We start from the raw sequence: 19,743 nt of genomic DNA on the forward strand, positions 1-19,743 counted from the left end.
AGCGAAAAGGAGTAGAAGCTGAAAGAAGGCAAGCGTCGAGGTTCACCGCTCACTCTATGCCTGCATGCTGCAGACGAATGGAGAGTCCAGACTGCGCAAGTTTACAGCTCACATGGTGCGCTGGCCTGCAGCTCCCTGGGATTGCAGAGGGGAGTCTGTATGTAAGTTCCAACCATGAATGCTACGTCAGACTACCAGGGAAAAACAGCAGTCGCCCAATCCCGAGCCCGGCCACAGAGAGTTCTCTGGCAAGGTCGCGCCTGGGAAGTCCACGAGGTAGCACCTGAGCTTATTAGCCTCGAGCCTAACAATGCCAATCGACGACGAACTAGCCGGCGCGAGCCAGAAGGTCGGCGCGCCGCATTCTCCGACTGCCAATTTGGCTTTTGGACAAGTAAGATTGGGGAGCGGTTTGGACCACGGGGCTGGTCTGCAACAACCAGGGGTGGTGTGGGTGGGTGGGGGAGAGAGAAGTCACCATGATCTGCTCCCATGTCTGGGTGGATCAGATGCAATGGTTGGGTTTCACAACGGCTGACTTCATATGCGGTTTTCGACGATTCAGCGGTCCCAATACGAATAGGCCTGGCGTGTGTGTGTGTGTGTTCTTCAGGCATATAGACTGGATGTACCTGGATGGGGAAATACTAGGCGCTGGCTGGTTGCGCTGGCTGTGCTTGCTGATTGATATATTCCTCCTTTCCTCTCTCATTTTTTTCCTTGGATGAGGCCGCCCACATGTGGATCGTACCGCCAACACATTGTTCTATATCTTATAGGGGACCACCACCTGTCAGTATACCGTCCAACTCGTCCTCCATCAAACTCAGTCTTTCTCTGCATCTCATATACCAGCGCAACACATAGATGCTCAGAGAGTCCAACCACACCGGGAATGCGGCCGACGCACCCAAGCTCCGAGCAGCGTGCGAGAACTGCCGACAATCCAAAGTGAAGTGCAACCTGTCCGGCAAAAACACCTGCATCCGGTGTCTCCGGCACGGGCTGCACTGCCGGTACCGGGTGGCCAACCGGTCCGGCAAGCCCAAGGGGAGCAAGAACCGCGCGACGCTGCGCAAGCTGGGCCAGCTGCAGGAGGATAAACTGCTCGGCGCGGACGATCTGGACAAGGCGTTTCCGGCTATCGGGCCGGCGGGGTATCCGGGGGATCATCACCATCATCATCACCGGTGGTCTCGGCCGGGGCAACAACAACAACAACAACCGCCGCTGCCGTCATCATCGCCTGATCGACGGGGCTCATCTGCCAGTAGCATTCTGCAGCCGCCCACCTACGAAGCAAGCAGTCACTCGGAGAGTCCCGACAGCCAGAGCCACGAGGCCACAATGCTGCTGACCTCGCCCGTAGAGTACGGGTCGCCGTTCGGCGACGGGCTCCCGACGGGAGGAGGGGGAGGAGAGGAAGGACTCTGCGGGCCCCCAACATCAATGTCGCCCACATTCCTGCAAAAAGAGTTCATCACGAAGGGGTTGACAAGCTGCCCACTGGCCGTGCACGTGCCGAGCGTACCAACATTCCCACCAGCCTGCGACTGCGACGAAGCGCTTCAGATCCAGATGGCGCACCTGCGCCACATGGCAGTCGACACGGCGCAGCTGCGGTTCGACCGGAGCTTGCAGGCGCTGCGGGCGGCGCTGGTCGTGTGTCAGGGTTTTTTGGGCTGCGGGCAGTGTCATAAGGATAGTGGGAATCTGCTACTGGCTGTGTCGACGCTGGATGTGGCGGCGCAGTTGTTCAGCTACTGGGTGTCGTTTGAGTATGGCGCGTCGACGACGCCGGCTGGGATGGGTGGAGGAGGAGGGGACGGGTCGGTTGTGTCGTATGGGGAGTACGAGACGAGTCCGGATGAGACGAGGCGGGTGAGACGGGTGCTGCTTTGTGGGCGGTTGGCGCAGTGTCAGGAGGCGCTGGGGCAGGCGAAGGATGCTGTTGAGATGGGGATGCGCACTGGGGGGATGGAGGTTGGGGAGGGGAGTTGGTTGTTGCAGACGGTTAGGGGGCATGAGGCGTTGATAGCTGATCAGTGCATTCATATTACTTAATTATAGTATATTGTTATAATATAGTTGCAGTGTTGATATAACTTAATTGGGTCTTGTATTGAGTATCATTATTGAGTATCGAAGTAGAGTCTGAAGTATACAATGAAGCGGTACTCGGTCCACGCGGGCCGAGGCAATCTATACACCACCTTATAACCATACCTAGGTAAACCCCTCACATTCTCCGCACTCATCATTCCATACCTCCAACTACAACAACCTCTCTCTCCTCTCCTCCTCTCCTCTCCAACAAGATCAACAACCAAACCACAAATCAAACACAAACCAATCCAGTAAAGAGAAAAAAAACCAAAATGGCAGCCCGACTCTCCCAAATCTCCTCCCACCTCAACTTCCCCTCCGGCCTCCTCGCCAACCAAGTAGCCATCATCACCGGCGCCGGCCAAGGCATTGGAGCCGAGACGGCGAGACTGTTTGCCAACGAGGGTGCCAAGGTTGTTATTGCTGATATTGACCATGGTATGTTTTTCTTTTCCCATCCTTACATATATAGTAGCTACGCTACTATACTATTCACATGTACGGATACATGGATACGTTCATGGATACTACTGTGTCAAACACAGGATGATCAAGAAAAAAAAACAGGTTACTGACAAGAAGAATAGACAAAGCAAACGCAGTAGCCACCGCCATCAACAGCGCATCCCCCAACCGCGCCCTCGCTGTCCCCGGCGACGTGCTCAACGACGCATACATTGCCGAGCTGGTCAAAAAGGCCGCTGAGTTCGGAGACGGCAAGATCCATATTATCGTTAATAATGCGGGGTTTACGTGGGATGGAGTTATTCATAAGGTACGCTTCTTCTTACTTCATTTACCTGTTATCTATACGGAAGAGAGAGAGAGAGAGAGAGAGAGAGAGAGAGAGAGAGAGAGAGAGAAAGAGAGAGAGAGAGAGAGAAAGAAAGAGAAATGCTAATAGAAGGTATGATATGTAAAGATGACAGACAAACAATGGGACACAATGCTCGCTATCCACGGCACAGCGCCCTTCAAGCTCGTCCGCGCTGCGGCGCCCTACTTCCGCGTGAAAGACAAGGAGCCGCGGGTTATTATCAATATCAGCTCTACGTCTGGGATTCATGGGAATGCGTTAGTCTTTCCCTTCATTACCTCACCCTTGCCTTACCTTTGCCCTGTCTTTCCCTTACCCTTACCTTCCACCCTAAACCTACCCCCATCTACAATACTAACCACAATGGTGAACGATAGAGGCCAAGCAAACTACGCCCTCGCCAAAGCCGGCGTCGTCGGCCTGACCCGCACAATCGCCAAAGAATGGGGCCCTGCCTTCGGGGTGCGCTCCAACACCATCGCCTTTGGCTTCGTGCAGACCCGTCTCACGGCCGCTAAAGAAGCCGGCGCATTCATCACCACGCCCGACGGGACGAAAGTCGCGCTCGGCATCCCGGGGAAGCAGCTTGATTCCCGCCGTGGTGGTGCTGTGCAGCAGGAGGCGAAGACGGCGGCGCCGGCGTACCCCGATATCCCGCTGGGACGGCCGGCGAGTCCCGAGGAGGCGGCGAGGTCGGTGTTGGGGGTTGCGAGTCCTTTGTTTAGTTATGTTAGTGGGGAGACGATTCGGGTTACGGGGGGGAGGAATATGTAGTTCTTCTCTTTTTTCTCTTCTTTCTCGGGGTTGATTTGCTGGGGAGGCAGAGTTGTTTTGTGCATTTGCTTGAGGGGTGTTGTTTGATTGTTGTTGGTATTTTTGATATCTGAGTGCAGTTGATATTTGAATGCAATTGATATCTGAGTGCAATTGATATCGTAGGTAGTTGGTTAATATCCACGTGCACGAGCCGAAGACGTCGATATCACACCCAACATGTCCTCTCATGAGGTCGCACTCGATAATGCACAACGTATATGCAATCCATAGCTTTATCGTAAAGTATCATACAGAGTATCAAACAAAGTACCGTATCATAAGATTATATCTCTGTATCGTAAAAATCCAGAACCAGAATCTCCGTAACACTCCCCCTTGTCAACGGCAAAAAAGAACAGAACTCAAGTCGCACAGCGTGGTGGTGGTGGTGGTGGTGGCGTGGTTCGATCTGATCGAGTCGACTCTCGGGGAGGCCGACGCAGGATGAATGGTCACTAGCCATATCCATACCCACATCCATATCATCCATGTAAAGTTTGATGAGGTTGAGAGGGAGAAAGGATGAGTCGAGAAAGTAAGGCTGGGTCAAAAAGTAGCCAAAAGTGAATAGAATAAAAATAGAACGTCGCAGTCGTCTATTCAACGTCATCTGTCATCTCATCTATCCCTATCCTCGCTGGCTAGATGCCAGCGGACCAGTCGGATGAATCTGACTGGTCGAGGGAACACGTATAATTGTCGCAACTATCTTGACAGTGTGTGATGGTTGTCCATGGAACCATGTATCACAGGTATCGTAATGAAGAGGTCCTCCAACTCCAAACATAGAAATGAATAAGAAAAGATAAAAGAAAGAAGAAAATGAAAAAAAAAAAAAAAAAAGAAGATTAAAGAAAAGAATAGAACGCTTGATATGGGGTATTTTCTTCTTTCAGATGCCCTTCCCAAACACCAAACACCAAACAAAACAGATAGTAGAAAATAGACAATAGATGAAAACAGACCCAAAAAACAAATATCCACCATGATATCAACATTAATAAAACACTCCACATCCCATGGCCCCGCCAAGCTAGAGGCCAAGCTGGAATCCTGATACCACGGCTGTGGCAACCAGGCATCCAGAGATTAGGTATGTCCAATCCGGGCTTTTCGAAATATTACACGGTCGCTCCAAAATCATATGCAATCCAGGATGGAGAAATCCGAGGCAGTTGTTGAAGGCGTCATTCATAAATAGACAACCGGGTGGTCATCACGTTCAGACAGAAGGAAAGTTCAGCAGACGCGGATAGGAAGGGTGAAGGGTTGGGGGAAGACCAGGGGCTCGGGAAGATCGCTGCAGGCGACCGAGTCCGCGGGGGGAAAGTCATCTTTGCAGTCGGATGCGAAATCCACGCCGACGGAAGATAAGCTGTCCACATCGGGATACCCCTCGGTCCAGGAGGATGTGTCGGAGACGGCCGAGTCCCAGGCGTCCGAGTAGTGGGAGGAGCCCGAGGAGACGGACGACTGGGTGAAGGCGTCGACGTCCACGGGCGTGGACACCGGCACGGGCTGCACAAACTGGGGCAGGGCCCAGGGCGTGGCCGGGTTCATGGTAAACCGGGGGCAGTCCAGGATCAGGTGGCGCAGCTCCGGGATGGTGATCCGCTTAGTGGGGTCGCACTCGAAGATACGACTCAGGATGACGATCATCTCATCGGACAGGGGCAGGATGGACTGCAGGAAGAAGGGGTCCTTGAGATAGGCGCGAAAGGTGGAGTCCTCGGGTGAGGCTCGTTTCCACGGATTGCGGCCGCACGTCAGATTGACCAGGATGACGCCGAGACTCCAGACGTCGTTGGGGGCCGATTCGTATGAGGACATGGGACGGGGGTAGGTTTGTTGGCATTCTACTCATGTTAGCAGTTGGAGTGAACGGGGGGGGGGAACAAGGAAAAATGTACCAGGCGACATATAGAAGGTCGAGCCGCAGCCAAAGTCGGTGGTGTAGGCATCTTCGGTGGCGAGGCCAAAGTCAGCCAGCTTGACGGTCAGTCCTTGGTCGGTGACCAGGATGTTCTCCGGCTTCAAGTCCCGGTGGTAGATCCCTTGGGAGTGGCAGAACTGGACGGCATCCAGGACCTGGAGGAAGACGCGCTTGACCAAGGGATCATTTGAAACGAAGTGGCCCTTTTCGGTGATGTTGGAGAACAAGTCACCTTCCGGACAGAATTCAATGACCACGTATGTACAATCGACGGCATCCATGATCCGGACCAGGGAGACCACGTTGGCGTGGCGGCTGGCGGTGTGGTGGAGTTTGATTTCCCGCTGCTGGAACTTGAGCTGGCGGGGATCCAAGCCAGCCTTGTTGAGGGCCTTGACGGCGTACATGAGATTGGTATGGATGTCGACGGCGGTGTAGACGACGCCATAGGCGCCTACCCCGAGGATGGAGGTAAGCTCCAGGCGGTTGGCCAGGAGGAGTCCCAAACGGTCTTCCGGGGCATAGCAACGAGACATGGGGATGGGAGGCGAGGGAGGGGGGTGGGAAGCATGGTGGGATACATGCCAAAGGTCGGAGGATGCATGATCAAAAAGGGAATGAGAAGGGGTACAAAGAAGGGATCAAGAAAAGAAGAAAAACCAAAAGGGAACCGAATCCAGGCCGATTCCTTATTATGATCGTGGTCGGATGGTGTTGACGGTTGTCAACATGCAATTATATCCGGCAGAATCCCGTCAAGTGGCAAGAACATCCAAATCGTCAAAGGCCGGGTGGCACACAGGGCAGAACCAAAGGAAAGTCGTCTAGGAATCCATGGAAGGAGTGACAGTTGGGAACGGGTTGAAGGTAGGCAATCCAATATCCTGGTACAAAAATCACGGAGTGATGGCAGAGTTGATATAATCCAGTGGGTCAGAGTTTGGGTGGGAGATTATGGTTGAAAGGGGGCGGGGGGGAGATTTAGAATAGGGCAGATCCAGCGTGGCAGTGAGAGAACAGGAGGCGGTGCCCGGTTGATCCAGTGGACAGGTGGAAGGTTGGTGGTAGATGGTGGATGGATGGTTGGGGCACCAAAGAATAAGGTGGAGGGTTAAAGGAGGGATGGAGGGAGGAGGATGAAGGATGGAGGGGATGGTGGGAGGATGGTGGTAATAAGAAAGCAGATGAGGTATTAACAGAGAATAATCCAACAAGAATAATATAATAAAAGGAGAATCTGATCTGTCGCCGATCAGCCAACCAGATAGCGTGAGGACAGGAGAACTTGGTCGAGACTGATATATATCCAGTACGGATAGAGAGAGGAAATCAGAGGCAAAGATGGTGTGGAGATCAGGAGGCGAGAAGAAGAAACGAGAAAACGACCAGACGAACACGGGGCTCTCCAAAGGCCTCCACTCGGATGGTCCGTTGGGAATCGGTTGGTTCTCACCTCAGAAAATCATCTCCATAATCTCAATTAATATGGGATGAAAATGTCCAGACCAGACCGGAATGGACAGGATTATTGGCGGACCCACCAGGCTAGAGATGTATGATGCTTCGATGGTCATTCATGGCGGTGTACCAGAGGGAGCAAGTCCCCACCTCCCTTCTCATGATCCATGCTGCATGACCATGGATGGGATGGTTGATTGGCTGTTTCTCACACTGTCGATATTATTCTGATTTATAATGATTTATTTTTATCTAGTTAGATTAGTGATGATAATTTAGCCTTGTTGTGCCAGCTCATCCATCTTGACCAGAGTCCTAGGTAGTGTTCTAGATGTTAGAAATGAATAATGAATAATAAATAGAACACACCGTCTTTACCATGATCATCTGAATATACATAGTACGGAATACTCTACTATACAATAATTATCCGTCCATCTTACCCTCTATCGATACTAAATGAATACTACCTAGGTATAGATCAACGCAATAATAAATAATAGAATGACTCAAACATGGACAAAACAAATACTGGATGAAATAATGATGTGAAAGTGAGGCAACCCCTAACCCCCCCCCACCAATCACCATCTGTGATATATCCCCACACCCCCCCCGATTGGCTGCTTTGCGGCCACGTTGGCGGTCCGAGACCCCGCCTTGATTGGCTCGTCCTGCAAGGCGTCCCGTGTCTTCCATCCATACCTGAGGTATCTACGGAGTAAGATGGCTGGGTTTGCCGCTGTCTACCTTGTCTATTACGATGAGTAGGTATCCCTACATCAGCACTAGATGGTAGATAGTAGATACTACTGTATACTAGATACTAGGTATTCTACCTAGGTAGAAGGTAAAGTATCTACCTAGAAGGTAAAGTATCTAAACAATTCCTACTAGGTAGTAGGTCTGACCCATCTATCCAAATATAACAGGTCCGTGCTCTATTCCTCCCCCCCACCCACCATCATTGTTCAGCTGGTACAGTTTCATACCTCCTCAGCTAGTAGTACCTGACCAAGAAAAAAGAAAGGAATAAGAAGAATGAGAACTAGACATGACATCATGGAATATCTTACTAGAGTACTTTGGTCAAGACCTTTTTGATGAATATTATATGATACAGTATCATAGTCTGATATGATATGAATGGATGAGATGAGATGAGATAAATATAATATGATGTGGATGAATCCTTCATGCCTGGCTCCGTTGGGATGAACACCCGGGGCAATACAAAGTATAACTGAACAAGGCAGGGCAAAGGGCAACGCAACTCTGGAGTGTCTGCCACCTGCACTTCCATCTGCCATTTACCGCCTGCTTGCCGCCTGCCTACCTACCTAGTAGGTACCCGTGCTGTAATGCCTCCTACCTATAGACTGAGCTACTCTCCACAAATGTACATGGATGCCCATCTAGAACAAGATCAATCAATAAATAATAAATAATAGATAATGATGATCCTGTGGCAACACAACTGCTCATATCTCCGAGCTCCGCCCCCACGGCGGTGGCAACCTATCGTCCCACCACCCCCCCCCGTCCTACTGGGCCAGGCATCTTCAAGGCAAATCATGTCACCAACATGACATCACCCGCGTATATACAGCCTCATCATCATAACTACCGACCTCGTGCGATAAACGGATGCTTCAGCGCCTCCGCCGCCGTGCATCGCTTCTCCGGGTTGAGGCTCAAACACCGGTCTAGCAGGTCCACAAACTGCCCCAGCTCTTTCACCTCGCTCTCCGTCATCCCCCGCGTGCCCTTCCCCAGTAGCCTCGTCTTCAGGTCGCGCGTCGGCTTCTTGAAGTCCACTATGCGCGTTACCAATCGTCCCGTGATCTTGTCTTCCTCGGTGCTGTGGAAGTTGAGCATCTCGTCAAAGTGCATCGGGGTCAGTGTCCCCCGCCGCAGGAGCTTGGGTGGGTACTTGCCCCGGCACTCCATGATCGACCGTAGCATTTGGTTGTTGTTGCGCCCTGTGAACAGGATTTTGCCCGTGTACAGCTCGAACAGCGTGCATCCGATCGACCACACGTCGATCGCGTGGTCGTAGGGGATCCCGAGCATGATCTCCGGCGCCCGGTAGAACCGGCTGACGAGGTACGGCGTGATTTCGTTCTCCGTGGTCGGCGACGCGGACCCCAGGTCGCACACCTTGAGCAAATTCCGTTGCTCGTTGACCAGGAGATTGTCGGGCTTGAGGTCCGCGTGCAGGATGTTGCACTTGCGCAGGAGGCTCAGCCCCAGGAAGATCTGCGACGCGTAGGCCCGAATCGCCCGCAGGTTCAGCCCGACGTCTCGCCCGAACTTCTTCAGCACCTCGCGCAGGTTCATGCTCAGATTCTCAAACACCATGCACAGGTGGCCCTTGTGGTCGAAGATCCGCTCGAATTTGATGATGTGTTTCTTGTCGCCCGGGTCCGCCTCGTGGAGCTGCTGCAGGATATCCACCTCTTTCATCCCCGCCTTGCGCATCGTGTCGTTTTGCCGGATGATCTTGATCGCGACCAGCCCTCCCGTTTTCGAGTCCGTCGCCCGCACTACAGATGAGAACATACCCTTGCCCAAGTTCTGCTGTACATGGTACCGTCCGTTGATCAACTCACCGAGACGCACATTGTAGTACCCTTCCGGATCATCCCAGTTGTCCAACATGCTGACATCCAGCTCTTGCGGCTGCGGCACTGCGGTTGCCGATGCATGCGTGGTCTCTTCCGTCTCCTCGGCGAACATGTCATCATCATCATCTTCCGCGAACATGTCGTACGGGTCTTTCGCTTTGGGCTTAGGCGGGGCCGGTGTATCCGGGAGCAGGATGTCCTGCTTGGCACCTTGCGTCTCGTCGTAGGCGGCAGCCGGGACATCCTGGTCATGTTTCTCCCTTTCAGCCTTCATATCCACCGTCGGGTCGTAGTCTGCTGCAGACGGTTCATCTTTGTCGCCGTCCACGGGCGCACCGTTGTTCATGAGGTCAGCATCAGTGCCGATGTTGAAATCCGCGAATATTTCCCCAGCGCTGTCATTTGGTGTCTGGGCGGCTGGGCTCTCTGTCAGGATGAAATCATTAGTACAATATCGTAGTGTGTAGGATCGTATGTGCCTACCCTGTGCACCGTTGGCCGTACTTATGTCAGTGCTAGGTGACTGAGAATCTCTATCGGTCTCGATGTTGAGTGCCTGTAAGCGCAAAGGCGTCGCCTGACTGCGGTATTTAGCTCGGATGGCCTCCCGTCGTTTACGACGGGCCTCTAGCTGATCCGCTTCGTCGATTGACTCCGGCTGCTGCTCTTCCGTCGATTGGCCCTGTACTCCATTTTCACTAGCAAGATATGTCAGCCAAGACCAAATTTGAATAACCTTGGCAAAAAACTCACCTATTTTCAACACGACTACTCCCTGAAGCATGCTGCACCTGATTCTTTTTCGTTTCAGTAACTTGTTTAGACTCTCGAGCGACGATTGGAGTGCTCCCTCGCTCGCTCACTAACTGTTCAGTGGATGTTCTCCTGGTATCCCGGGAAGCCACGGTCTCTCCCCTGTGGGAATCCCACTCATCACCGGAGTACTGCTTCGGCTTCCGCACTTCGCGGTAGGGGGAGCGGCTGCCCGTGCGAGCGCGCTTCTCTCTTCGTCGATCATGGTCGTCACTGTAACGGAGTCCTCCAACGTGATCTTCTTCCCGGTCGTAGTCGTGATAGGATCTCGGCGGCTGTCTGCGCGAATGGCCGCGATCATAGAAGCGGTGGTCGTCGTGGCGGCCGCCCGCGCGTCTGGGGGGCCGCCGATCGTCATAGTCATCGTCTCGGCGGCGCTTGTAGCCTCTGTAGTCACGATAGGGGGAGCGCGATCGCGACCGGGACCGGGTTCTCGACCGCCGACGGCGCGGCGACCTGCTCACCGAGGCGGGAGATCTGGATCTGGGCGCCGGAGAAGTGATACTGACTCTGGTGGGACGGTCAACGCTGCTGCCATTAAGAGGAAATTGCGACGTAGTTGCCTTCGTCTCCGAACCTGATTCGATGATCTCACCCTCGGAAGGGCTCGATGGAGATCTCGACCTGCGCGACGCCATGATGAAGCTTCACGGGGGCGCAGACAGATGGATGAATGAGTCAAGCAGGGGCAAGAATCACCTCGGAACACGGGAGGTTCTTGTGAGGCAACTTTAGATAAGATGGATGACTCCGGTTAGCCAGGAGAGTTCCGATGAGGAGATAGTAGGCAGGTGTAGTGAGAAAGTCCAACCGGCTGATTGCCACGGGCCTTGCTAGGATTAACCCGTTTTTGGGTCTCTCCCCCAACTCTAGTAGATTGAAGAAAGTACTAGCAGAGACAATTCGGTAGCAAGGAAAGGAATAACAATGTTGAAGAAAAAGGTTGATTGATAAAACACGACAAGAATGAGAAAGTCAAGACGAGACGAAGAGACAAGTGAGTCCCAAGGCGGTAACTTTGTTTAGCTCAGTCACGTCCTGTCCGGCCGGGCAGATTTCGCACTAGCGCCACACCCCGCATGATAAGCAGTTTTTTTTTCTCTCATTCCGATTCTTCTCTCTCACCCAACTTCACCTCTTCCCACTCTATACCCCGTTTATAATCTACAACCTGCACAATGGGCGGTCAAGGCAGAGAAGGTACGTCTCATTATTTCCCCACTACGCTCCAACACAGCCGTCCAGTCTGGATAATGTAACTAATCAATGTATACAGGCGGCAAGGTCAAGCCCCTCAAGGCTCCCAAGAAGGCCTCCAAGGACCTCGACGAGGATGAGATCGCCTTCAGAGAGAAGCAGAAGGCCGGTACGTCACACTTCCTTAACTATCCCTCTCAAAAACTTTCAACAAACACTAACGCATTTTGCTATACTAGACGCCAAGGCCAAGAAGGACATGGCCGACGCAGCCAAGGGCAAGAAGGGTCCCCTGAACACGGGCTCCCAGGGTATCAAGAAGTCGGGCAAGAAATAAACATGGAACCGAAGATCATGCGCGGAGTTTCTTTTTTAGTTTATGATACACAATACGAGCGATGATTCATGTGGATCCTTGAAGAGGGGTCCCGGTTTACCTACATCTATCCTGATACTTTTTCAACAGAGTAGTGTTATCTGTTTTCTTGATTATATTGCGTATAGGCATTCGTTCGGATTGTGGGGATGATTTAGATTGAGGGTCATGGGTTTGGTAAGGTCTTGTGTCTGGAGACTTGTCAGAATCTTTATCGGTACCGTACTGCTCCCTTGGACTTCATTATATGATAAACAGAATCGACTGTGTGTTCAGTGTTATGTTTCATAATACAGACTGAACGAGTTTATTACTACGAAGGCTAAATTTGAGTAGTCGCAAATCTGTTTGAGTCATATTCCAGGGTATATGAAAAGCTGATGGGCCCGCCAATAACAGAGCAAAGAAAAAGAAGAGAAGAAGAGAAGAAGAGAAGGAAAGGAAAGGGGAAAAAAGAAACGAGACAAAAGAGACAGACAAGAATGTCAAAGAATGTCAAGAGAAAATAAAAGGACGAGTGAAGAAAAAGAAAACATGGCATGACAAAAAGTCTCAAAACGACCAACAAATATGTCCCAAGTGAATCCTGTTCAGCTGGTTACTCTTTTGACCCACAGGCTGGTGCCTCCGCCGTAGAAATCCTGTTCGTCGCGTTTCTTCCACAACCGCAGGAGTTTCAGGCCAATCTCATGCTCCTCTCGCTTGATCTCGGCGAGTTCGGCGTTGAGACTGGCGACCGTCTTTTTGACTTCTTCCCGGGCCGCCATATCATAGTCGATGGAGCTGGGCTGGATGACCTGCGTCAGCTCGTGGATGATGGTGTCGATGTTCGCCTTGCGCCGTCCCAGCGTGCTCTGTCTGGCTTCCAGCAATTCCACGCGGTTCTCGACGGGCTGTTCGGGCGGACACACCGACGGCGCCCTGGTCGACGCCCCGTCGTCGGAGATCTGCGACGGCGTGGGCTTGCGGGTGGGCTTCATGCCCGGGGTATGAATGCTAGGGACGGGGCGTTTGCGGGACATGACCGAAGCTGCGAAGTTCTCGGTCGAGAGCGAAGCGGCGTCGATGCTATTCCTCAGACTCGCGGTTGCAGTGGAAGTGCCGCCCTCGGTGGGTTCGTATGTGGTGGCGCTGAATCGGCTGGTGGGTTCCCCGGCGTTGGCGTCGTTGGTCAGCTTCAGGGCCGCCAAGGTGATGGTCAGATCAGGCTCCGGGGCGGGTAGGTCAACGCGGGGCGGGGTACGGCTATGATGCACACTAGTCGGGGTGGGCTCTTCCTCGGACACCCGCGTCCGCTGAAGATCGCGGCTAGGCAGATGCTTTCCCGCGGCGGCGGTGTTGGCTTCGCCACCGGTGATGGTCGTGACCACGGTCGGCACCATGCCCAGGTACCCGAAATCAGGACCTGGGGAGGGCGTACTGCGATCTCTCATGCGATCATTGCTTCGCGATGGGCGCACACGTGATGATGCTGATCTTCCTAGTGGTTTCTCCTGTATTGGGTTGACTATCGGCGATCGCCCGCTAGCTCCCTTCCACGGCTCCCGCCCCATCTTGCTACGTGTCTCGGTCAGTCTTCTCTTCGCCTGGAGATGCTCTTTGCCCCAGCCCAGGATGCCTGATCCTGATGGTTTGGAGCCGAGTTGATTTGTCATATCGCGCGGATCCACCTGTCCGGGTCGACCGGCGTCGCTGGTTGTCGGCTCCCCCGAGAAAGCGTCCCATCTGGTATCATGGGCTCTCGCCGAAGGGTTAGGGGAGGGCCGTCCCGGCGCAGTAACGTCGGCATTGGAGGTGTGAGCGCGTCTGCGTAAGACGGGCAGGTTGCTGTTGAAGTTATTTCCCCCCTGCCCGCCATTCGGATTCGGGTCGTGCTCCATTGGGGACACCCGGCCATTGTCCATGCCTGGCCCATGACCAATAAAGTCTGGCGAGTCGGGAGGAGAGACGTCTCGGCCCGTACTGCCACTTCCGTATGTTTGATAGCCGACGGTCTTTGGGGCGGGAGGCAATTGGTGGTTTACACTGAAGGAACGCTGGCGAGGGGATTCCACCGTGATATCGTGCGAGTAGATGGAAGACGTGACGCGACGCTCTGGCACGGGCCGGAGTGGGGGAGAGGGTGTGTTTGCATGGTTGCTACTGATATCGGGTTAGCGACTCGGTTGACCTTGGATGACATCTGGTCGTGCTCACGGTGGTATAGAGGGAAGAGCTTTATCGGTTTTGGTGTTCGAGACGGAGGCGGCAGACTAAGAGATATCAATATGGTTACTGTAAACGAAGGCTATCTTTGCCAACGCGGGGATCTCCTTACCGGCTTCCGCGAACGATGAAACGAAACCTTTCCCCACATGATGAGAGTTCCGATTCTGTAAGGTAACCTTAATTGATCGACCGAAAGTCTCACGTAGATTGAAAGGGAGCGCGGTAAGGGATGGTTTAAGAGAAAGACAAATGGAGAAGAGAACGGATGGGATAGTCAGCGTGTCAAATACGATTCATGCAACGACCCGGTCTGCATGTCATGTAATTGGGCGTAGATGCACAAAGGGCTGTGGGCTGACAGACAAAGGGAAAAGAAAAGAAGAAGAAAAAGTAAAAAGTAAGAGTAAGAGTAAAAGAAAAGAAATGTGAAAAGAGGGGATCAAAACAAGGATCTGGTAGGAACAGAGCCTGGCACAGCCAACAACCCGTCTTGGAAAGTAATGAAGAAATGAAGGAATGAAGATGACAACCAGTGACGTGAGAACAAATCAATCATATAAATGAATTGAGCGAACCGATGGGGCCGTGAAGCATCTAAATAAAGTCGGCCAGCTGGGTGGAGGGGGCAGAGCTCGGACACCCGGGCACCGGAGGGGCCACTGAGGCACAGCCAGAAGTAAGATGAAGGACCCTGTTTCAAATGAGCGAATAACCTGATTGTCCTGCTGGGGTGCTGGGCATCTGTTCATCCAAATTTCAATTCCTTCAATGGGGGCGAGTTAGTCGGGCATTAGGCTCATTTAGCAATCAAACCGGTCGACGCGGGTCAGTTAGTTCGGTGGGTTGATCCTGATGGACCGAGGAACCCGGTTCATCAAAGGAGTTGTCCTGTTACTTGTTTCAAGACTGTAGATTGACTTAAGACCAGTCAATCAAGTTAATCAATATCTGATCCTTCCAGGAATCGTCAGGAACATGGAGATCCGATAACCTTCCATTGTGTCGACGGAATCCTCGAGCTAAATGAATTTCCCAGGAAGGAAAGCCGCTAGAAAATGGAAATCCGGTGGAACTGTTTCAGGCCGGCCTTAGTGCCTGAGCGTATATATAGAACGGGCTAGGCCAATCAGCGTTAGTTCTCCGACACGACAGCCTGCCTTGACAATGAGGTGTCCATCATATCACATGACGTATCGCCATCCGCTTACTCACCACGTCAACTGGCCAAACTGAACTCCGCAGTTCCCGCCTTGATAACCGTTGACGATCTGATCGATATCATCCAGCATATCTCTTGTATCGTGGGACTTCACTGAAATCCGTGCCTTGAGATTTGTGAACTACTATCATGTCTTCATCAGGTACGCTTAACCCTATCTTCTTCCAACAACCAACCAAACTAGTTACTAACACCTTCATCATCTAGACAGTGCCGAGGTGTAAGAGCTCCTCTATACCCGACCAACCCAGAAGTCAAAAAGAAAACCCTATTCTAAACTCAGAAAAACAACAGAATGTCTATCGCGACCCCCATCAACCTTGTTCTTCTCTCCCTCTTCGTCGTCACCGTATACCTCCAACTCCGCCCCAAGACCCCCGCCGCCCTCCCCAGGAGCCCCCTCCCGTCGTCTTCCGCGTCTTCACCCCGACCACTCTGCTCGAGTTCAACGGCCAGGATGATAAGCCCGTGTATCTGGCTGTGCGTGGGCGCGTGTTTGACGTGACTCCTGGTCGGAACTTTTATGGACCGGTATGTTTATCCTCCTACCTACCTACCTACCTACCTACCTACGATCTACCTTCATGTATATGTTACATACACAAACACCACCAGTCTCAGTGGAAAGGGAAAATACACCCAAATGAATGAAAATGAAAAGAGAAAAGCTAAATTTATGAAAGGGTGGCCCATACGAGAACTTCGCCGGCCGGGACGCCTCGCGCGGTCTCGCCCACCAGAGCTTCGACCTGGAGATGCTCACCGAGGACCTGAAGGGACCTCTCGACGACCTCAAGGACCTCGACGCCGATCAGCTGGAGAACCTTCAGGGGTGGGAGGAGCGCTTCTTGGAGAAGTATCTTGTTGTGGGGAAGTTGGTTGCTGAGGGGGATGCGGAGGCGCCGAAGTCGTGAGGCTTTCCCTTTGTTTATGGATGATGTGGTGTATGGATGGATGGGGTTGTGATGGTTGAATGTTGCAGTGTGATGGGTAGGTACCTAGGAAGGGTAGTGTTTTGTGGATGGCTGCTCGCAGACGGATAGTTGGACCGTTAGGTTGTGTATGGGGTGGATGAAGGATGAGGTGTGAGCTATTCCTGAGATGTGATTTATGAAGGCCTTGTATTTGGCTTTATCTTTTTCTTTGCCTTGTCTTGTTTCCTGCTGGGCTACTTGAGGGTTTTCAGACCTACTGGGTCGTTGTTTCATGTGCCATTGCACATACGGGGTAAATACATCGCATTTGACATATTGAGAGGATGACATACACTGGACATCTACCCACAAGCAAATAACACATCCACAAATAATTACATTAAACTAAAGCAAATGAATTATGCCCGCCAGTGATTAGAAAATACATATTCATTCGCAAATACCTTTTAAATAAACATCCACTAATAATACACCCTAGAACAACATACTAGGCCTAGGGCAACAACCCATCCGAAGCCCAAACCATTAAACAAAACAAAGAAACCGAAATAAAACAACAAAGCAAAAAGTAAACGTAAGTAAGTTCAACTTCACATCATATCATATCACATCACCCCAATTTACAACTCAAGCTTCTCCGACGCCTCAGCCGCCGTATCCCTCACCTTCTCGGCAGCCTCCTGGCCCTGCGCGCGGCCACTCGACGCGCCAATCTTCAGCTGATCCATAACCCACTGCGTCAGGCCCTCCAGCTTCTCGTAGATGATGCCGCGCGGGTGCGTCGTGCCGTACTGGAAGAATTGCGAGTTCTGGCGCGCGGTCGCGCGCAGCTGGTTGGCGGTCGAGCCCTGGTAGACGGGGATGCCGTAGGAGTCGAGATACTTTTTGAGGTCGGACTGCGACCAAGTGTCGAAGGTTGAGGCCTTGGCTGCATCGGTGGCTTGTGCCATGTAGGAGGTGACCGATGCGAGCTGGGTGTTGCCGGCCTTGGAGGCTTTGTTGTAGCTGTCTTGGGCGAGCTTGACGAGTTCGTCGCGGGTGATGTCTGCGCGGTGGGAGACCTTGGAGTTGATAGAGGAGAGGTATTTCCTGTGATGGGTTAGATTGATAGGGTTCATGAGTCTAAAGAGGGGGGGCGTACTTCAGGTTCTCCGTGTCCCAGGTGTCAAAGGTCCAGGCACTCCAGCCAGTCGCGGCCTTGTGCTTGTACAGTCTCACCAGGGAGAGCAGCTCATCGCGCTTGTTGGTCTGCGGCACGGGCACGCCGCGGGCATCTAGGAAGGCCTTGAGGCGGGAGTCAGACCACGCCGCTGTCGCAGCATCGAATGCATCCTCATATTTCATCTCGGCATCCTCGGTTGCGCGAGCGAATTCGTTGCCGGCCCTGGTGGTAGCCGCACCGATGAAATCGGTGGCGGTGACAGAGGCTGTCGAAGCCTGGCTCAGCAGGGAAGCGCGGTGCTTCCTGGCCAGAGCGATGAGCTCATTGCGCATGGAGCCCTGGGGAACCCTGACTCCATGCTCGTCGAGGAACTTCTTCAGGTCGGTGTCGGACCACGCGTTGATCAGGGCTTCACTGAGGGAGGCTTGAGCTGCTTCCGCCGAGGCGGACGCGGCGGCCGCGATGGTACGCGCCTGGACACTGGCGAGACGGGCGTTGCGACGCACGGCCGCGATCAGCTTGTCGCGGGTGGTGGGCTGAGGCACTGGCCATCCGCGCTCGTCCAGCCACAGTTTCAAGTCCGAATCGGACCAATGCTCGTAGAGCCAGTTGCCGGGGTAGTAGGTTGCCTCTCCGAGCTTCTTCCCGATGCCCTCGTAGTTCTCACGGGCGGTCTTGAGGAGAACGTCGCGTTTGCGCGGCTGCGGGCAGGGAACGCCATGACGATCCAGGAACGACTTGATCTGGGAGTCGGTCCAGCTGTTCGAGTGTCAGAATATTGTACCACAAGGTACTGTGGTTCTGTGGTTCTGTGAGGCCACTCACGAATCAAAGATCCAATCTCTCACGCTGTGGATCTGGTCGGCGGTGTGATCGGTCACCTGCGTAAGGGGCTTCTGCACCTTGTCTTCCCAGTTCGTTTTCACCAAGCTCTCCAGGTCCCTGCGGTTTGCAGGCGACGGGTGTGGAATGTCTGATGCCTTGTTAGCTTTTCCCAGATGAATGGAATATTCTGAGGATGAGCTGACCGTGGTCTGAGAGCCATCGTTCCAGCTCCGTCTCATGCCATCGATTGTACACTAGAATAGAATCCTCATCAGTCTGTGTCCCAGTCCAAATGGACGATGTCGAGCACTTACCAGCCTTACTAAACCAGCTCGAAGCCCCAACCGCCTCAGTGGCAGCCAGAGCCAGCACGAAGTACGAGCCCAAGTGCAGCTTCATTTTGATATGTGGGAGGTCTTCTGTTGTCCCTTCCCAGGCGAATGTTTTGCTGTCGAAATTCCAATTATTAGAGCAAGTGTTGATAAGTCAATTTTGAATCTTGACCACCAGAAAACCTTGTTCGAAGTCAAGAGGATGATTTATAGCGTGGTGGAGGTCTGATGTTGATGGAACAAGGAATGCAGGGTATAAAGTAGTAGTAATGATCACCGAGTGACGTAGTGGCCGCTTGCTGGCCGGCCATCACTGGCGTCATCGACCAGACCAGGCCTTGCTCAGTGCCATTGCTTGTCTGCCGGCTCGTCACGTAATTCCACTGGGGAATAGAGTTCCCATGCTTCCAATCAACGGGATTTAAATCATCCTTGGGGAGAATTTGGATTCAAACCTTGGAGATCCAACCATAGATACAGCGACACCTCAAGATGCAGGTGTCAAATAGTGCGATCATAACATAGAGCATAACAGTCAGTACCCTTTGGGCAGATATGCCGATCTAACCAGGTATGGTTAGCGTGTACATCAATACACTAGACCCAAAAAAGCTAGGTCGATCATGTGGGTTTGCCTCTTTTGTGGATGCGGAGACGCCTGAGGTGCCTTACGGACTGCTATCTTAGGCATCTTATCGCCGACTGACCTGTCGTGCTCCATCATCATCATCATCATCTCCATGCCAGTCGCCAACCATCTCCTCCCCCTTCCCCTTCTCGCTCATTGCAGCCCGATGTCAAAATCAGCAAGGAGAGTGAGATGAGTGGTGTGAACAAAGGTAGATAGTTGATGGTCTACAGGAGTCTCGACTTGCATGTTGATGTGTTTGCACAGCTCCAGCAACCAGCATACATTCCA

The 19,743-nt window shown here is 52.6% G+C and overlaps 8 protein-coding genes across 8 annotated transcripts; 4 read left to right on the forward strand and 4 right to left on the reverse strand.

The window, feature by feature from the left end:
• Positions 1 to 867: 867 nt before the first annotated feature.
• Positions 868 to 2,064, forward strand: P168DRAFT_314284 (uncharacterized protein; the record flags this gene model as incomplete). Its single annotated transcript, XM_024839764.1, has 1 exon — positions 868 to 2,064. The coding sequence occupies one exon, from the start codon at positions 868 to 870 to the stop codon at positions 2,062 to 2,064; it is 1,197 nt and encodes a 398-aa protein (XP_024696758.1).
• Positions 2,065 to 2,361: 297 nt separating this feature from the next.
• Positions 2,362 to 4,070, forward strand: P168DRAFT_286313 (SDR family NAD(P)-dependent oxidoreductase). Its single transcript, XM_024836319.1, has 3 exons — positions 2,362 to 2,544; positions 2,694 to 2,881; positions 3,029 to 4,070. Exons 1-3 carry the CDS (start codon positions 2,379 to 2,381, stop codon positions 3,695 to 3,697), a joined length of 1,023 nt encoding a protein of 340 aa, XP_024696759.1. The 5' UTR covers positions 2,362 to 2,378; the 3' UTR covers positions 3,698 to 4,070.
• A 908-nt stretch (positions 4,071 to 4,978) lies between these two features.
• On the reverse strand, positions 4,979 to 6,208 carry P168DRAFT_277792 (serine/threonine-protein kinase; the record flags this gene model as incomplete). Its single annotated transcript, XM_024835628.1, has 2 exons — positions 4,979 to 5,595; positions 5,650 to 6,208. The coding sequence occupies 2 exons, from the start codon at positions 6,206 to 6,208 to the stop codon at positions 4,979 to 4,981; spliced, it is 1,176 nt and encodes a 391-aa protein (XP_024696760.1).
• Positions 6,209 to 8,753: 2,545 nt separating this feature from the next.
• Positions 8,754 to 11,208, reverse strand: P168DRAFT_228791 (putative serine/threonine protein kinase (Prp4); the record flags this gene model as incomplete). The annotated part of the gene is made up of 3 exons (XM_024833153.1): positions 8,754 to 10,183; positions 10,241 to 10,455; positions 10,511 to 11,208. The coding sequence occupies 3 exons, from the start codon at positions 11,206 to 11,208 to the stop codon at positions 8,754 to 8,756; spliced, it is 2,343 nt and encodes a 780-aa protein (XP_024696761.1).
• Positions 11,209 to 11,748: 540 nt separating this feature from the next.
• Positions 11,749 to 12,104, forward strand: P168DRAFT_314288 (translation machinery-associated protein 7; the record flags this gene model as incomplete). The annotated part of the gene is made up of 3 exons (XM_024839765.1): positions 11,749 to 11,770; positions 11,847 to 11,936; positions 12,007 to 12,104. The coding sequence occupies 3 exons, from the start codon at positions 11,749 to 11,751 to the stop codon at positions 12,102 to 12,104; spliced, it is 210 nt and encodes a 69-aa protein (XP_024696762.1).
• A 337-nt stretch (positions 12,105 to 12,441) lies between these two features.
• Positions 12,442 to 14,699, reverse strand: P168DRAFT_10274 (uncharacterized protein). Its single transcript, XM_024832520.1, has 3 exons — positions 14,461 to 14,699; positions 14,340 to 14,395; positions 12,442 to 14,282 (listed from the first exon to the last, which is right to left on the reverse strand). Exons 1-3 carry the CDS (start codon positions 14,497 to 14,499, stop codon positions 12,734 to 12,736), a joined length of 1,644 nt encoding a protein of 547 aa, XP_024696763.1. The 5' UTR covers positions 14,500 to 14,699; the 3' UTR covers positions 12,442 to 12,733.
• A 918-nt stretch (positions 14,700 to 15,617) lies between these two features.
• P168DRAFT_286321 (cytochrome b5-like heme/steroid binding domain-containing protein) lies at positions 15,618 to 16,868 on the forward strand. The gene is made up of 4 exons (XM_024836320.1): positions 15,618 to 15,712; positions 15,866 to 15,919; positions 15,964 to 16,101; positions 16,254 to 16,868. Exons 2-4 carry the CDS (start codon positions 15,866 to 15,868, stop codon positions 16,482 to 16,484), a joined length of 423 nt encoding a protein of 140 aa, XP_024696764.1. The 5' UTR covers positions 15,618 to 15,712; the 3' UTR covers positions 16,485 to 16,868.
• On the reverse strand, positions 16,841 to 18,891 carry ish1 (double-strand break repair enhancer MSC1; the record flags this gene model as incomplete). The annotated part of the gene is made up of 5 exons (XM_024834742.1): positions 16,841 to 17,594; positions 17,647 to 18,426; positions 18,493 to 18,640; positions 18,696 to 18,746; positions 18,807 to 18,891. 5 exons carry the CDS (start codon positions 18,889 to 18,891, stop codon positions 17,126 to 17,128), a joined length of 1,533 nt encoding a protein of 510 aa, XP_024696765.1. The 3' UTR covers positions 16,841 to 17,125.
• Between the last annotated feature and the right edge of the window lie 852 nt (positions 18,892 to 19,743).

Source organism: Aspergillus campestris, assembly GCF_002847485.1.
Source record: "Aspergillus campestris IBT 28561 chromosome Unknown P168scaffold_1, whole genome shotgun sequence".
Taxonomy (NCBI): Eukaryota; Fungi; Ascomycota; class Eurotiomycetes; order Eurotiales; family Aspergillaceae; genus Aspergillus; species Aspergillus campestris.

What these genes read in the sequence shown, in the direction of transcription:
- P168DRAFT_286313 (XM_024836319.1), top strand. Translation starts at nt 2,379, where the DNA reads ATGGCAGCCCGACTCTCCCAAATCTCCTCCCACCTCAACTTCCCCTCC. An exon ending in TATTGCTGATATTGACCATG is followed by an intron (nt 2,545 to 2,693) that starts GTATGTTTTTCT and finishes CAAGAAGAATAG; the next exon opens with ACAAAGCAAACGCAGTAGCC. An exon ending in GGGATGGAGTTATTCATAAG is followed by an intron (nt 2,882 to 3,028) that starts GTACGCTTCTTC and finishes TGATATGTAAAG; the next exon opens with ATGACAGACAAACAATGGGA.
- P168DRAFT_286321 (XM_024836320.1), top strand. Translation starts at nt 15,866, where the DNA reads ATGTCTATCGCGACCCCCATCAACCTTGTTCTTCTCTCCCTCTTCGTC. An exon ending in TCTCCCTCTTCGTCGTCACC is followed by an intron (nt 15,920 to 15,963) that starts GTATACCTCCAA and finishes CGCCCTCCCCAG; the next exon opens with GAGCCCCCTCCCGTCGTCTT. An exon ending in GTCGGAACTTTTATGGACCG is followed by an intron (nt 16,102 to 16,253) that starts GTATGTTTATCC and finishes AATTTATGAAAG; the next exon opens with GGTGGCCCATACGAGAACTT.
- P168DRAFT_10274 (XM_024832520.1), bottom strand. Translation starts at nt 14,499, where the DNA reads ATGTGGGGAAAGGTTTCGTTTCATCGTTCGCGGAAGCCG. An exon ending in TTCATCGTTCGCGGAAGCCG is followed by an intron (nt 14,396 to 14,460) that starts GTAAGGAGATCC and finishes GATATCTCTTAG; the next exon opens with TCTGCCGCCTCCGTCTCGAA. An exon ending in GCTCTTCCCTCTATACCACC is followed by an intron (nt 14,283 to 14,339) that starts GTGAGCACGACC and finishes CGATATCAGTAG; the next exon opens with CAACCATGCAAACACACCCT.